This window comes from Numida meleagris, chromosome 1 (genome assembly GCF_002078875.1).
Source record: "Numida meleagris isolate 19003 breed g44 Domestic line chromosome 1, NumMel1.0, whole genome shotgun sequence".
In the NCBI taxonomy this organism is placed as follows: domain Eukaryota; kingdom Metazoa; phylum Chordata; class Aves; order Galliformes; family Numididae; genus Numida; species Numida meleagris.
Window position 1 is genome coordinate 13,817,222 of NC_034409.1, and position 15,438 is coordinate 13,832,659.

At 41.1% G+C, this 15,438-nt stretch overlaps 1 protein-coding gene across 5 annotated transcripts in view; it reads right to left on the reverse strand.

The window, feature by feature from the left end:
* ATXN7L1 (ataxin 7 like 1) overlaps positions 1-15,438 on the reverse strand; it is a 109,524-nt gene that overhangs the window by 5,636 nt on the left and 88,450 nt on the right. For all 5 annotated transcript variants that reach the window (XM_021384571.1, XM_021384572.1, XM_021384573.1 and 2 more), the window contains 5 exons: positions 11,360-11,442; positions 10,272-10,528; positions 7,890-8,082; positions 6,591-6,712; positions 2,723-3,665 (listed from right to left, as the gene is read on the reverse strand). In XM_021384571.1, the coding sequence (XP_021240246.1) occupies positions 2,723-3,665; positions 6,591-6,712; positions 7,890-8,082; positions 10,272-10,528; positions 11,360-11,442 (1,598 nt within the window). The remainder of the gene's footprint in view (positions 1-2,722; positions 3,666-6,590; positions 6,713-7,889; positions 8,083-10,271; positions 10,529-11,359; positions 11,443-15,438) is intronic.

Consider the following 15,438-nt stretch of genomic DNA (forward strand, 5'->3'; position numbering starts at 1 on the left):
TAGCTATTCAGAACATCGTGGCAAACTTGTAAACCTTTCTTCCCTATATCCACCGTGACGATAGTCATAAAGTCCTTGCAGAATGCAGTGCTAATACACCTCCATCTTTTAAATGAGAAAAACAGCCACCGAGAAACGGACTTGCAGAGATCCTGGAATCACGAGGGGAACGCGGCCCAGCTCCCCAGAGCCGCCCGCCGTGCTCCCTGAGGAAGCACCGAGCGCCCGCGGCCTCACCGCGAGCCGGGGGCTCCGCTCCTCAGCAGCAGGGTCACGTGGGGAGGCCCAGCAGCCGCAGCCCGCGGCGAGGAGAGCACAGACAGCGCCAGCCGCGCTGGGCCGCAGTGCTGCGTGCACCGCCCCTGAAGCAGGAGCGGGGCCACAAGTCTCGTCCACTCTTTCTTTTAAAAATAAGCTCTACTTTCAGATACTACCTATCAAGGAGACCTGAATTAAACTAGCAAAAAAAAAATAAAAAAAATCCAGGGCTTATCACCAGTCACTTGAGCTTTTTCCTGTGTTCTTATTTCCTTAATTTAATTTTCCTTATTACATCAGGGAGCGGGAACAAGATTTTAAATAACGCCGTATTTTTGGTGGAATTTTTACTGCGACTGCACTTCTACCGCACAGCAAGCCGAAACAGCAGAGCTTAAAGCTGACTGCAAGTGTTACATCCTCTAGAGTTTTAATGTTCACGCGTCCAGGACGTAATATTCTAAGATCCATGTACTTGAGCGGGTGCAAATTTCATTCGTTTATAGCACAAATAAACAGCAGGAATTCAGCACCCTTCTGACAGCGCTGCGAGCCAGACACCTGAAATACATTCAGCTTCACTTCGCCTCCCATGTTTGATTGCTAGCACAGCTCCAAAGACAGCAACACGAGCAGCAAAGGATGACTTCTACATTTGCATACATATGTGCACATACACATCTACATGCCTACACACATATAAGTATGCATATAAAAAGAAATCTGTTCATCGCTACACATACTTAACATTTTCCTTAAGGGAAATTACAGTGTGAATATTAGCAAGTATTCATTAAAGGCCTCTGACTGATCCTTGATGGTTTATTTACTGCCATTACTGCGCAAGTTGCTGAAATATACCACACACCAGAACAGGAGTGACCCACAGGCGCACATCTAATCACTAAGGGACTCAGAATGTGAACCTGGGACCTCCTTACATATGCATATATTGCATATATCAATATGCATCGCATCTATTTGTAAGACTTCTCCAGACTACAGCAACTACAGATTATGTAATATGGAAAGACCATGCAATCCATTTCCTCCTACCAGCATTTGCACCAAAGTAACAGCCTGTACTTACTTTTGCTTCCCATTCGAGATACTACGTCTTGAGTAAGTTCACCTTTTTAGGCACACACGTATTTTGAATATCAGATGTGTGACAGAACGATGAATTTACAGCATCCTCCACTGATTTCAGTAACTTAAAGATTAATTCTGATTGCAGGACACATTTAAAATGATGAAGGGCTATTATAAAAGGCCTTAAATAGAACGACAACACCATAGCCCATTTTTAAATGCCACATCCATAATCTCAGCTGCACCTCTGCTGGAAGTAGGAAGGAGAAAACAGACTTGTTAAGCCATTCTCTGAGGCCTTCGTTCTGCCTGCTACACCACCTTCAGCATTTCTTCATTCCCTCCTTCCATTCCCACTGCTGTCACCTATGGACTGCCTTGCCCAAGACACTACCCTCTCTGTTTCCAAACTCCACTTTATGTGCAATACCCTTACGAAAGGATTCACAAGTTTCACAACAGTTCAGAAACAAACAAACCTGTCCTAAGCTACTTCCTCTAGATTTCCTGACGTTTTCTGTTCTCTGTGCTTCAGTCTTCCAGAGGCCAGGGCAAGCTTTGTTTTCTGTGCACGGCACCGCACGGGACACAGTGGCAGAATTAACCAGAAGATCACACTAAAGATAGCACTGCCAGTAAAATTTAATTTACACGTACTGTTGTCCACATGCAAGAATCACTGAAAGAAAAGTCCAAGCTCTCTCCCTAGTGCCGAGGAAGAAATCTTATCTGCTGCAGCAACTTCAACATTCTGAACGCGTGCACGCTAAGAGATAACTGAACATCTATTAAAGGTGACCTGGTTAAGATCTTAATTTCTTAATTCTCCCTGTTTCAAACAGGAAACAGCATCCGAGGTCACGCGTCTCAGACTTCCCCCACAAGAAAAGGCAAACGTGAGCCCTTTGCATAAATAAAAAGAGGTTTAACACTAACAGTAAACAGTGAATCGGTAACAAATTTGGGAAAAACAGAAATGTTGACTCTTATCTCCCAGCTTTAATGACACACGATTTATTTCAGAGAGATGAGGATTAAGATCGGAAATTGATTTCTAAAAATTACTTATCCATTCTTGACATTTAGTTTTACTTTCAAATATACAAATGACTATTTTATTAACTGAATAAAAATACTCATTAAAATATTTCAAGACAGTAAAAAACCCCGTTCCTCCCTCCCCTGCCCCCTCGGCACGTTTCTATCGTTTGTACAAAACAAATACAAATACATTTTTGTATGAACCTAGAAAATCAGCTGTTTGATGAAAAACAACCTGAAGCAAACATTGTATTTTCTTGTTCATAATGCATGAACTACTTCAAGTAAGTCAAACGTGACCTGCAAAAAAATAACTGGAAGGGTCCCTTACCTGCCGAGAGATGGAGCTGCTTGTTGGATCTGGCACCGCAGAAATAAGGTTGGCAGTGCTCTTTCTATGAACACTATTCATACCAGGCATTTTAGTGATTTTACAGGCTTTGCTACTAGAACTAGAGTTTTTACGTTTTTTTCCTTCTGATTTGTCGAAAGAAAGGGGTAGAGAAGACACTGCATTATGTGCTCCCAGGGAATGGTCCCCTGAGTGGTGCACAAGAGAAGGTACAGACAGATTAGAAGAGTCAATACTGCTTACTACCATGCTCATGTGTTTCACTGAGTCTGTTGAACTACTTGATAATGAAGTCCGTCCTGAGGGCTCCAATTTGGCACTGAGTGGGCTTGTTCCATTGTTTGTATTGTGCACAGACATACTGTTATAGGAAGATGTAGCCTGATAGGAGTTCAAAGTCGAACTGGTGTTCAGGACACAGTTCTTTTTGTGGGACCCTGAAAATGAAGACGAGGAAGATGTCTGCAAAGATAATGAGGACGACGATGACGATGACTGCGGCTTTTTCTTTTTGTTACTTGAAGACTCATCGCTACGAGATGACAAGTCTTTTACCTTTGAGGATTTGCTGGTTTTTGTTTTGGATGGCTTGTGGGATGGGGAAGGGATGACTGCTGGCACTGGTGACACAGCTGATGGCGCCTTGAAGGTCGAGTCCATGATACTTAGGCTTGCAGCCACATGAGGAAAAGCTGTAGTGTGTGACATAATGGAATTCGTATCTGATGTCGTCACAAAGGCTGCATTTGATAACATGGCCGATGTCATTATGTAAGAAGAAGTGATTCTGGAGCTGATAGGTGTTGAAGGAATATATACTGCACTGGAGTTGCTGAAAGGTTGTAAGACGGATGCTGGAAAGGGAGTGGAGACGTGTGCTGCTGGAGAAGGCATGGGGCTGTCTGCCGCAGGAGGGATTTTCCTAAACGGGGAAGAATAAAAGAGATTTAGATGCATTAAAAACTTCCATCTGAACAATGCAGGTCGGAAATGATTCCTGGAAAGGACCAACTTATTAAAAAAAAGAAAAAAAGGCAAACCTGCTTCATTTTAGTCTTGCTTCCTATTCTGCCAACCACAAGTATCTCAATATTCACAGTTTGAAATAAGTTGTGCATTCTATAACAGCTTAAAAATGCTTTCACTCCTGATTTTTTTTCTTTTTCAACTTCAAAAACCTGCCACAAAGCACGTGTATTTTGATATTCTAAGAATTCAGGAAAACAGCAAATTGTGTTTTCCTAAAAATGCATTTTCAGATGAGGCTCATTCACTGCATTCATTCCGTGATGGCGGTGGAGATGTAACAGAGGAAGGTTAGGTGAGAACACCGCAGCACAATGTTTTGTACAAAACGATGTCATGGCACGTGACCCCTGACCTGTGCAGCTCCTCTGTTAAACCAGAGCTGAGCTGAGCTTCTGCAGGTGTCCCATGTAGCAAGTACATCTACAGTGTTACAATTAACCCCTTTGTTACAAATTCAATTTCCTTTTTTAACCTATTTTACAAAAAAACCCACCAACACATAAAATGTCTGATGGTGGAGCCTATAACCATACCAAACAATTTGTTTCATTCACTGTATATGTTCTGCCTGAAAGCTCAAGCTGCAGAACAGTTTCAAGATTAACCTGAGCTCACAGGCCGGACCCGTGGGGGCAGAAAATGAGTTGGTTTTGGGGTCTGTGAATTACTCATCACTGAGCTTAAAGAGGAAAAGAAGGTCACAGGTCAGAGGCTCATCCTAGTCTCAATGCAGTACCATTCTCCAGAGCTCACGTGGGAGCTGGTTAGACAGGACTAACTAGTTAAGTTACTCATTTCACTGATATTGAAAAATTGACAGAGCCTGAAACAACACTCAATAAACTGTATAACTAGTTGAATACTATTCAGAGAGTAAAATTTATTACCTGTGAAATGAGTAGAATGTACTTAAGTTCCTTTCTATTCCACCATCAACAGCACATCGCCTATTACTTTACCCAGTCCAGTGTTAACAAAGAATCGGACTTCCATAATGTCTCTTGGAAAATTATCCTATGAGTATTTCTCATTATTTAGACTGAAATTTAATTCTCAGTTTAATCCTATTTCTCTTCGTTAAGAACCCACAGAGCACCATAATTCTGCCCTTGTTATCCCCATTACTGACATCTCTTCAGTTCAAAGAGACTCACGCCTGCTCTCAATGAAGTACAATAAAACAGCCCAGGGTACGATTTATGACAAAACGAATCCTCTGCTGTTTTTACCATAAATCAAATCCTAATTAACAGGGTTCTCTCCTGGTATTCTTCCTTTAGAGACTCTCAGACAGGGCACTGTTTATGACAGAAATGAGTAAGAGTTTACACACAGACAGTGCAAACAGAAAAGTCCTGCTGCCTGTGACTTCCTACGGGGCTATGAACAAAGCAATTATCAGGCCTGTTCCTCAGTCTACTATTAAAGATGAGCCAATGATTCTCATCCACCTTTGTAAAATACACTGAGAACTAGGGATAAAAAACACTTCGTAGATGTTGTTATTGTTCTCAAAATACGGCCCTGCATCCCTTTTGCCTTTTGGCTCAGCTGGATGAGCCACAGCTAGGGCTGGACTAGCTCCGTTATAACGTAACAGCACGGCCCTGCTTGGGGATGACAGGGAAAGATCAGTCCAGAGGACGGAGGACAACAGAAGGATACAAAAAGGATTAAGCGCTGTCAGCTTCCTGTGCTACACAGACCAGTAAGTACGGATGGAATTTGTTAAAATACTAGACATTACACTGAGAGCTAGCACTTGGGAAAACATTTACAATTGGATTTGGTGGGAGCAGGACGAGGCCTGTTTATTTCCTGTATCACACAACTATCGCAGAAGTTATTTTAGTTTTTCCTGAAAGGAACGATACTTGATGACGCTTCCTCAGACACCAGAATGTCTTTTCACCTGGCATACAACGCCAACAGGTAACAAGTTTTAGTTCTCCTATTTATAGAAACAAAATTAGTTTTATTTGTAGAAGGTGGCAGACAGCAGCTAACAGCCAAAATTGCGAAGTAGACGAGAGGAACCCCTTCTGGATCAAGTGCAATCTGTCTCTAAACAGAGATGACAGTTGCCCTTCTTTGGCAAACCCACCCATTTCCAAAGGACATCTCCCAGCACAGCAGCACTGTTATCACGGAGTTACCAGGTTAGTCAGACAAGCCACAGTTTAGTGCTTCAATAATACATGTAAATAAAAATCAAACCCTGTTTATCTAATGGCTGCCATCCAATGAATGTAACACAGTCCTGGTAATGAACAGTGGCATGGAACACTGCATTTTAGCGCCATTACACTGGAACAAGAATGCATGTTCCAGTGCAGAATTTAGAAAATACTAAAAACAATCATGTCTACAGATCACATGAGCCTTTTAAAAAAAACCATTTTTTTAACATCTTTTTTTTCTTTTTGTAGTGCAGTCTATTTTAATGTTCCTATGTAACCTAAGCACATAGCAATCGCAGCCTGTATATGCCACACAGAGGTGCTTCAATACATATCTCCAAGCCCAGAAAACACCGAGCTTTCACGCACTTAAATGTTAACAGAGCTACGGAATTATTCCCCCCAACGTTTGGAGGGACTACAGAAAAGTTCTAAATCTGGCAGAACTGCACATCAGAATAGGAGACTGCTCTCTTGTGCTGCATATTCCTCAGCGGAAAAGAGAAATCTTATATTTGTATTACAGGCATGACTTAACACAGAGGTAATTTCAAAAGCAATTCCCACGGAGCGTTTCATTTAGTAGTTATACAGAATTAAGGGTGTTGAACTTCGCCAGGTGTAAAACTCCCACTTACTTCCACATCTGTGAATTCAAGTGTTTTTCTACCATGGAGTTTAGTGCGAATCGAAAATGGTCCCATCTTCTGTCAAAGACATAGTACCCTCTTCCCATTAAACGACTACCATACGAGCAAAACTGAAAGAAAAGATATTTCAATGTTGCTTATTAAAAAAATGTTTCTATGCTATAAAAGAATGACCATTTATCGATCCTGCAACATCTCTGTAATTTGCATCGCACATATCTTTAACAAGGTATTTCCCATATCTGCAGCATAAATACTTTTTTCACAATGTATGAAATACACGTGTAATATTTCTGCTTGAAGTATACTTTATACTCCACTAACAATTCAGTTTACTGTCCGGTACCTACCTATACGTCATAGGGAAAGAATACAAGTGCCAAGCTACTGTTAAGGAAGCGATTCTAGCTAGTAACACTGGGGGCCGGCAGAAAAAAGTTCTCCTTTTCTCTAAGGAATACAGACAATGTTTCAGTTACCACAGCGCTAGCCTTATTCTGCATAACGAAAATACATAACTGAAGTCTTCACTGATTTTATTCCTTGTCCTGATCTTTGAGAGAACCACCTGCTCAGGTGTTCACGAGTTCTCCCGCTGCTTCTTGGATTGTACAGCGTAAACAAATTCACACTGCAGATCCAACGACACAAAGTTCTCTGACTACTTACAATAAAATTTGCCACTAGCATGGGAGAGAGACAAAAACAGCTGCCAGAGAAGCACATTCTTAAGTCATTGCCAAAGCAGATGGGCTATGCTGTGCTCTACTTTCCATTTTTAGATGAATGAAGCAATAGCTTCTATGTCCACATACACTCACATAGATGATATTTAATTACTGCTTCATAGCATACTACAAAGATCAACGAGCACCGTAATAGCTCTTTGCTGCCTCACAATTTTCAGAGCTATAAGCAATTGCAAGGTAGTTTTGTAAGAACTACATGTGACAACAAATCATCTGTTCATGACACATTTTAAACACTGCAACTTTACAGTTTAGCAGAACTACACCTGATTCAGACTACTAAGAAGAAAACCTAAAGGAGAACTTTACTTCCTACTGCTTATCTCATCCCGCAACCTGGCAACGTTTAATTGCCACGTGCAGTGACCACTCTTCTCCTCCTACCTGCTCCCATTCGAGCCATAGTTTTCTGCCAAATGTAATACAGTCTCAGAACAGAAGTCTCCCATTCCTTACATTTTTACTAAAGCACGTCTTTTTCCTCCCCTCTCTAATTACTTAAGAGTAACAGCAAGGCATGCCAGCGAGAGACACATACCCCAAGAGGTCTGGGATGGTGTCCAGAAAAATGACAGTCTAATTTCTCAGATTCTTCAGCTCCATCCACTTCTCCTTCATCACTGGACAATCTACTAGTTAAATCTCCTCCCATGGAAGGAAGCGGCAGTTCTGGTACGTACCCACTGTGGTTTGAAGAACTGTTGCTGTTAATGCTATTTGCAGATGACGGTCTAGAAAGAGAAGACACATTTAAATCACCAGCGTTCAACAGCCCTGCAAAGCCACCTGCCTGAGTCAAGCCTCAAAGAAAATTATGCCAGAAGGGATCATGGAAAGAAGGACGGTAAAGAGCAGCTGATATTTGGTCTTGCAAGAATATAACAGGGTTATTACCAAGCTGACATTAACAGAAGTACCTTTGTATTGCCTGAAATGTTAAATTCACCACAAAGTTTAGTTTAAGATCTTGAAGGAGGCAAAAATCTATTACATATGCAAACAAAACTAGATGTGTAAAATCTTCCCACAAAGCACCATTACTCCACCTCTTTGTTAATCCCGAATGTCCAGTTATCAAATTTATTTCTTACTGAAATACAACAAGAGTTTTTGGTTTGGACACTACGGAATGTAGATGTTTTTTTTCTTTTACCTTTGCGTAAAATCCAATAAAACAAAGTGGGCATGCCTTCGCATCACAGGGCACAGCGATGTCTTGTCTGTCAAATTAGTGTGGAAGCAAATCAAATGAGAAGGGAAGTTGGGGGGGAGGTGGGAGGTGTGGACCTCTGAGGTAGGAGGAGATATCTACGCTGAGCAAAACCAGAAGATGAAAAAGAAGCTCTCCAGCTAGCCTTCCTCGTCCAGTGAATTTGGGCTATCAGCCACTAAAACTGCGGACAGTGCCCTCTCCTGAACGGAGCTGGGATTGTTCAACAATGTCCACCAGCTGGAAATCACAGCTGCAGCTGCTGGCTGGTGCATGGGACAGACTGTGCGGGTGCTCCTCAGCCTTGAGGAAAAGGCGGCCGGGTCGGGCCATGTCACCTTCAGGGCAACCAGCAAACTTTGCTCGGGGGAGTGGGCAGCAGCCACGTCACCTCTGCCAACTGAGCCGCGGGCTTGCTGACTCACAGCAGAGAGGGAGCAAAGCTTTCCTCTGGCATGGCTGCTTGCAAAAACAGGAAAGATGACAGAACAGAGACACTGCGGCAGAAACAGAAGTATAAATCGTACCAACAGAACATATGACTGCTAAAATCCTTCTCCTCGTGTACCGCTATCTTTTCTTTCCAATTTCTTCAGCTGGCTGTCACTGAACCACATTTCAGTTTTGTTTTTTTGATGGTAACACCTACTAAAATTGACACCTGCCTGTCCCTCTGTGCTCCTCTGCACGTAAGCACTGTGTGAAGTCACCCTTTTAACAGAAATTATGCAGAATTCTCAGCAATTTTCCTATTCTTTCATTCACTCAAAGCCCTGTGAGACCCACCCCTGCCACTGAGTGAATAAAGTTTTATTATGACTTGATGAACGCACAGAAAAAAATGACAACAGCCATCTGTAGAACTAGAGATAACAAACCTAACTCTATATCAGTCTGAAAGGGGGACTTTGTACAAATGACCAGAAACGAGTACCTAATTCTGCAAAGAAATGAAATATGAAATAATGCTAATGTAAACAAAACCAACCAGCTTAACTCTGGAGTACCTAAAAACTCCGAAAGCAAAGAGCCATACAAAACACATGGGAAGTTTGCCAGAGGGTAAAGTAGAATTCAGTAGCTCCAATACCTCATAGTGGTTTTTCTAAAGGTATGTTTTCGGAAGTTTACGTTGTCTTTCTGAAGTCTGATTTTGTCCTTTCTAAGAAAAATGGACACACTGATAAAAGACACACTGCGGGCAGTTTCAGACACATGGGTTTAAGACCTAGCTGCTTACACTGCCATCTACACAGAAGCACACCTTTCTTTAAGAGACATTCCACTGATGTAATTGGTGATGTATCTGCAGAGAACATCCCTGCACAACTGTGCAGAATTTCGCCAGTGGTATCCCAATTCATCTAAATACACTTTCATTTCCAAACATGTCAGAATGACTCAATTATAACCCTTCCTCGCTATTACCATCCGTCTTAGCCAAAAAAAGCTGTTAGTCTGAGCTTCAGAGCAGAGGACAGATACCACTCCTTACTCTGGCCCCAACCACACCACAGACTACCACGGGTGGGTTTACATTAATGTAAGAGTACTCTACTTCATACCGCTAAGGGAAATTCTTACATGGATGTATGTTTTATCATGCAACAGCCCAAACACTACATGTTTATAAAATAAGCTGCATAAAGGGCTAGTGTATTTCTTAGAGCAATTCCAGAATGCAACACTTCACACTGGAGAATTGCTTACCTTGGAAGTACAGAATTTGGTGGTCTAGATTTTGCAGGAGATGTTACTTTAGATTCTTGCCCAGAGTTCACTGAGGATCCTGACAGAGAGTCTTGTGCTGGTGTGGGCTGGCTCTGATAGCTTTCCCTTGCCGAAGGTGGATGCTCTTTGTCTTTTGCGACTTCTTTTTCCCTGGATCGAGCTTTGTGTTCAGCTAGAAGGATGTCAAACTGTTTTTTACGGCCTGGAACTGCTCGTCGATGATTAAGTGAATGAGTCTAAAAATAGGGTGGTTAAAAAGCATTTGTGTGTGCATGACATTGTTTATGAGTCCTCTATACTTTCGATACACCACAACTCCAAAAGATAAAAATCTACTTCAAACAACTTTAGCCACAGTTATGGAAATAAAGCTGCTGCTCCACATTATCTTTGATAATTTATGAAGTCATTTCTTAAGAAATTACTTTTGCAACAATTTTCATAATAGAATCTATTGACTTACCTTTTCCAAGACAGAAAGTATAATTCCAATAACTTTAAAATATTAAGAAGTAACGTCATTGCGGCTCTTAACTTACAATGAAAAATTGATTTCATTGGATTGAAAAATGTGACTACATTCCAAGAAAATGAAACTGATTAGCTCTACCAACAGGCACCAGCTACACATAGAAATGTTCATTATAAACGTCTTACGTTGTTGCTACTTTTTAACGAGACCCATCATTATCAGAAGAGCAGCCTCCAAGTAATTTCTTACATGAAAATCATGTTAAATTTTTACTCAAGTGATTATACTTCAGCATTTTTGCACACATGAGCTGAAAAGGGAGCATTAAAAATAACTATTGTGCTTCTATGTGAAACGTTAATGCTTTCTGCATAACAAAACGACACGAAAAAAACATCTCTCTAGAACTATCAGCGGAATAATGCAGATGCTCTGATTCAAAGAAACAGAATTGCTCAAAAGAATTACCTGAAGACAGCGTCTGAATACCATACCCATTGTCTGTAAGACAGGAGCAGGTATGACCTCTCAAACTACTGTGGTAGGATTTAAACTATAACAAAGCATCTGATATTTTATCTTCTAAGAAAAATACCTTGCAGGTGAGCGATCTTGTGCAAGGTTTCTTTGTTTCAGGATCCAGTACTCCACAGTGTTTATTTGGGTCAAATTCTCTTTCTGTTTGATGAAGGTGGAGGGAAAAAGGAGAAAAAGTAGATTATTTCAGGAATTTTAACCAGAGCACCATATTTGCCTGACAATATTTCACGCAGCCAGGCTCAGCCTGAACCGCTGCTCCCAACCCCAGTGCTCCACAATGGCTCCATGCGCATCACACTCGGCCACTTGTGCACGTTTTCTGTCCATATGTATTTCAAACTATTTAGTCACAGACTTCGTAGGAGTAAGTCTGCTTATGGAGCTGCACCCAACACAGTGGTCTAAACATGTGGCCTGGTCATATCCCAGGGAGTTCACAGAATCATAGAATGGTTTAAGTTGGAAGGGACCTTTAAGACCATCTAGTTCCACCCCCCCGCTATAGGTAGGGACACCTCCCATTTCCCTCTCTAACACTGGCTGCCTCTGAGGCCTTGAAACATATTTGCAAACCAAACCTCTGAGCTTGACTACGAAGCACACTTAAGACACATACAGACTAAATAGCACAGTGCTTTATACAGCGTTACTGTGACATACTCTGAAACTCTGAAAAACAACCAGTGCCTTCTAAAACAAAAACACAAGATTACTGGTGACACGCTAAAAACAGAATTTATCTAAATCTGTCTCATCTTCAGAAGTATAAAGAAAAGTGTATGTTCATTCTTATTTTCCTAAGTCATGGATGCACAGAACGTAATGAAGAGATCATGAAAAAAGAAGCCTCATTTGAGTTCTACTTATGATTAACATTAGAAGCGCATTTAATATTTAATGTGCATATTTGCATACTTCATTGTCGTTAATATTTCAGTATTTGTATACCACAGATAGCATCACCTCCTTTAAATTATATTAATATAATTGTAGGTTTTGTACTATGGAACTGTAGCAAAACCATGGACGTAGAATTATTATTAATTTATACAAAAACAAAAATCTACCATCAGCTTCATACATATAGACATGGTATGTTTTAGTTGGCAGGCTGGTTTGCTTCTGCTTGATCGTGGAATACTAACTGTTTGCTAAAGTCTGTTTTCACTTCACTTCAATTTTCAATTGTATTACACTTGGATAATAATAAACATCCTGTACTTAAATACAACAATTAATGTGAGGACCTAAACATTCATTATAAACAAACAAACATTAACAACAAAAAATCAGAGCTAAGATGAAGACAGTAATTCACAGCTATGTTACAATGTTAGGACAACATCATAGCCAGAGGGATAGAAAAATCTGGAGGCCAAGGAGCCTACATACGGTAACTCTTGCCTTCCAGATAGGAAAATTATTAGCAGTTGCATGTATTCTACTACATGGACTTAAACACGATCAAGTTAAATTCATGGTTATATTACTGGTCTACTAGCAGGGACATAACAAAAAGTGAGCTTGGAAAAAACAGTTGGTGAAATCTACCAAGGATATGATATCTGTCACGCACAGTTCTAGTTTCTGTGGCCTTTACAGCTCAGCAGAAATAACAAAATGATCTGTGTATGACCAAATATAAACAAAACATTTTTCCTTACTTTTAGTGGATGAAAATTCATGTTCATGAGCTAACAGAGTTAATTATTGCTGTTTTTTATTACAACCTCACAGAGGGAAGAAGAGTCAAACTCCAACCTGAGACGCAACAGATAGAGACTCAGAGATTGGTTTGGGTTGGAAGGGACCTCAAAGCCCACCCAGTTCCAACCCCTGCTGTGGGCTGGCTGCCCCCCACCAGCTCAGGCTGCCCAGGGACCCATCCAACCCAGTCTTCAACCTCTCCAGGGATGGGGCACCCACAGCTTCTCTGGGCAGCTGTGCTAGGGCTCACCCCGCTCTGAGTGAAGGATTTCTTCCTCATGGCTAATGCAATTTTCCCTTCTTTTAGTTTAAAGCCATTACCCCTTGTCCTATCACTACATGACCTTGTAAAAAGGTCCCCCTCCAGCATTCTTGTAGGCCTCCTTTAGGTGGTGGAAGGATATTTTTAGTTTCAGCTGAGCAGCTGTATTTTTAACTTCACCCCGAAGAGAAATGGAACTAAAGATATTAAAAAAATACACATATATTTTCTCCAGTTTGCTACTAGGGAACAGTGATCCACTTATGCCTGACAGCTAGTGACTGTCCTTTGGGGGTTTGGGAGCTGCTTTGCTCTCTCTCACCAATGACAATGCCCCCAAAAAGAGACAGGGGCATTCCTCTCCCAAACAACCACCAGATCTCAGCAAAGATTAAAAAAAAAAAAAACCAACACCCAAATAACAGAACAACCATCACCAACAAAAAAACAACCACCAGAAAACCCCTTCAGCCACAGCCAGGGAAATGGCACGAGAGAAAATGGAGGCTGCTAAAAGGAAAGAAAACAGATGTAAGCCAGTCAGACCTTCACAAATTAACAGCTGTACACTTGCACAGTGAAGGACGGACTGAAACCTAAATTCCCAGCCAGTTCCTCATTCTTTTAACGTAAAATGGATGAAATTTACAGTAAAGCTAAAATAATCACCTCCTTGACCTTCCAAGATCTTTTTTTCAGCCTCTGCACAGTTCAGTATAATAATGGAGCGGAATCCATCATAATGACACACAATCTACAGGCAATTAATTTATAGTGCTCACAGAACTTCTGTTATTTGCATCATCACTAATTTATCGCCTCGCTGCGCGTGAGGCAGCAAGATTTAACGGATTCCAAATCTGCTAATGAGAGAGGAGTTTATAAACAAGTATCAATTTTATGCATTTTTTTTAATCATATGGAAGGAAACTGAGGCCCATCAGAGTGCTCGAGCGGTCCATGCACTGTCCCAGGCTGACTGGAAATTTCCAGCACTGAACCTTTCCCTATCACAGGAAAATCGGAGAGTGATAAGGTCAGAGACAGAATAATGATGAAAAGTCACCTCCAAGGAAAAAGACAAGCAGGCTGAAGGAGGGCCCTATAGAAATGGCCCTCCTTTATGAGCATACTGCAGCAAGCACTTGTACAAAAAAGGTATAGTGTCTCCTACAGTGCTGTGGTGCTACATGGAGGCACGAGGCACATCAATATCGGCTTCAGCTGCCCAAGTAAGAAGCCTTATTTGATTAGCTAAATGAAGCTTATAGAACATTAAAGGAAATAACTGTTTAAAAGAAACCGATGTTTTAAATTAACTGCAAAACACATTACATGGATTTTTTATTGGAATAACAAATTAGATCTTAGCAATTGAAACATGCGGTATAAAAGCCTAACCAGTTCCTTTTTCTTAATATTTTTCAGTTTTTGGAATGCTATCATGAACAAATGCTCTGTTTTCTCATATGCCACCTTTAACTAGTTAAGAAAGCAATCAGTGTGTTGGATCCTTGAAGGCGATGGCATCCTTCCATACCACACGCAGCCCTAGCAAATACCTCTCTCTGCTCTGGAGCCGAGCCATGGTAGCAGTACCACGGAGCTCACTGCCAAATTTGAGAAAATGAAAAAAAAAAAAAAAAAAAAGGAGTGATATTCAGTCAAAAATAGGACACACTCATTAACTGGAAATGAAAGCATTTATCTTGCACACTTATACTTGGTTCATAACCAGTGCACATTTAGAAATCATTTGAACTAACTCTGTCAAGCGGACGATCTAATGTGGCTCATGCTGCCATTAGCCAAATTAGCCTTTCAGTACACACAGGCAGCTCCTGCCCAAATCACTAAGTACTGCCAGCAGATGAATAGATCCTGCACAGCTTTTAAAGCAGTAAACTTGGGTCAGTTACTTTTGCTTAAAAACAAAACAACAACAACAACAACAACAACCAACTAAAACCCAAACCATAAAAGCATCAAAACACTTTTTTTTTCCTCCTCTGATTCAAAACAAAAGTATGTTTTCAGCTTTTGAGGCCCAAGAATGGCCAGAGGTTGCCACTGGGGAGCTCCATGGAAAAAAGATCTTCCTCCGAAGCATGGCAACCTTTCTAACTGCCCCTTGGCCATCCCATGTGGGGCTGTTCTGTGCACAG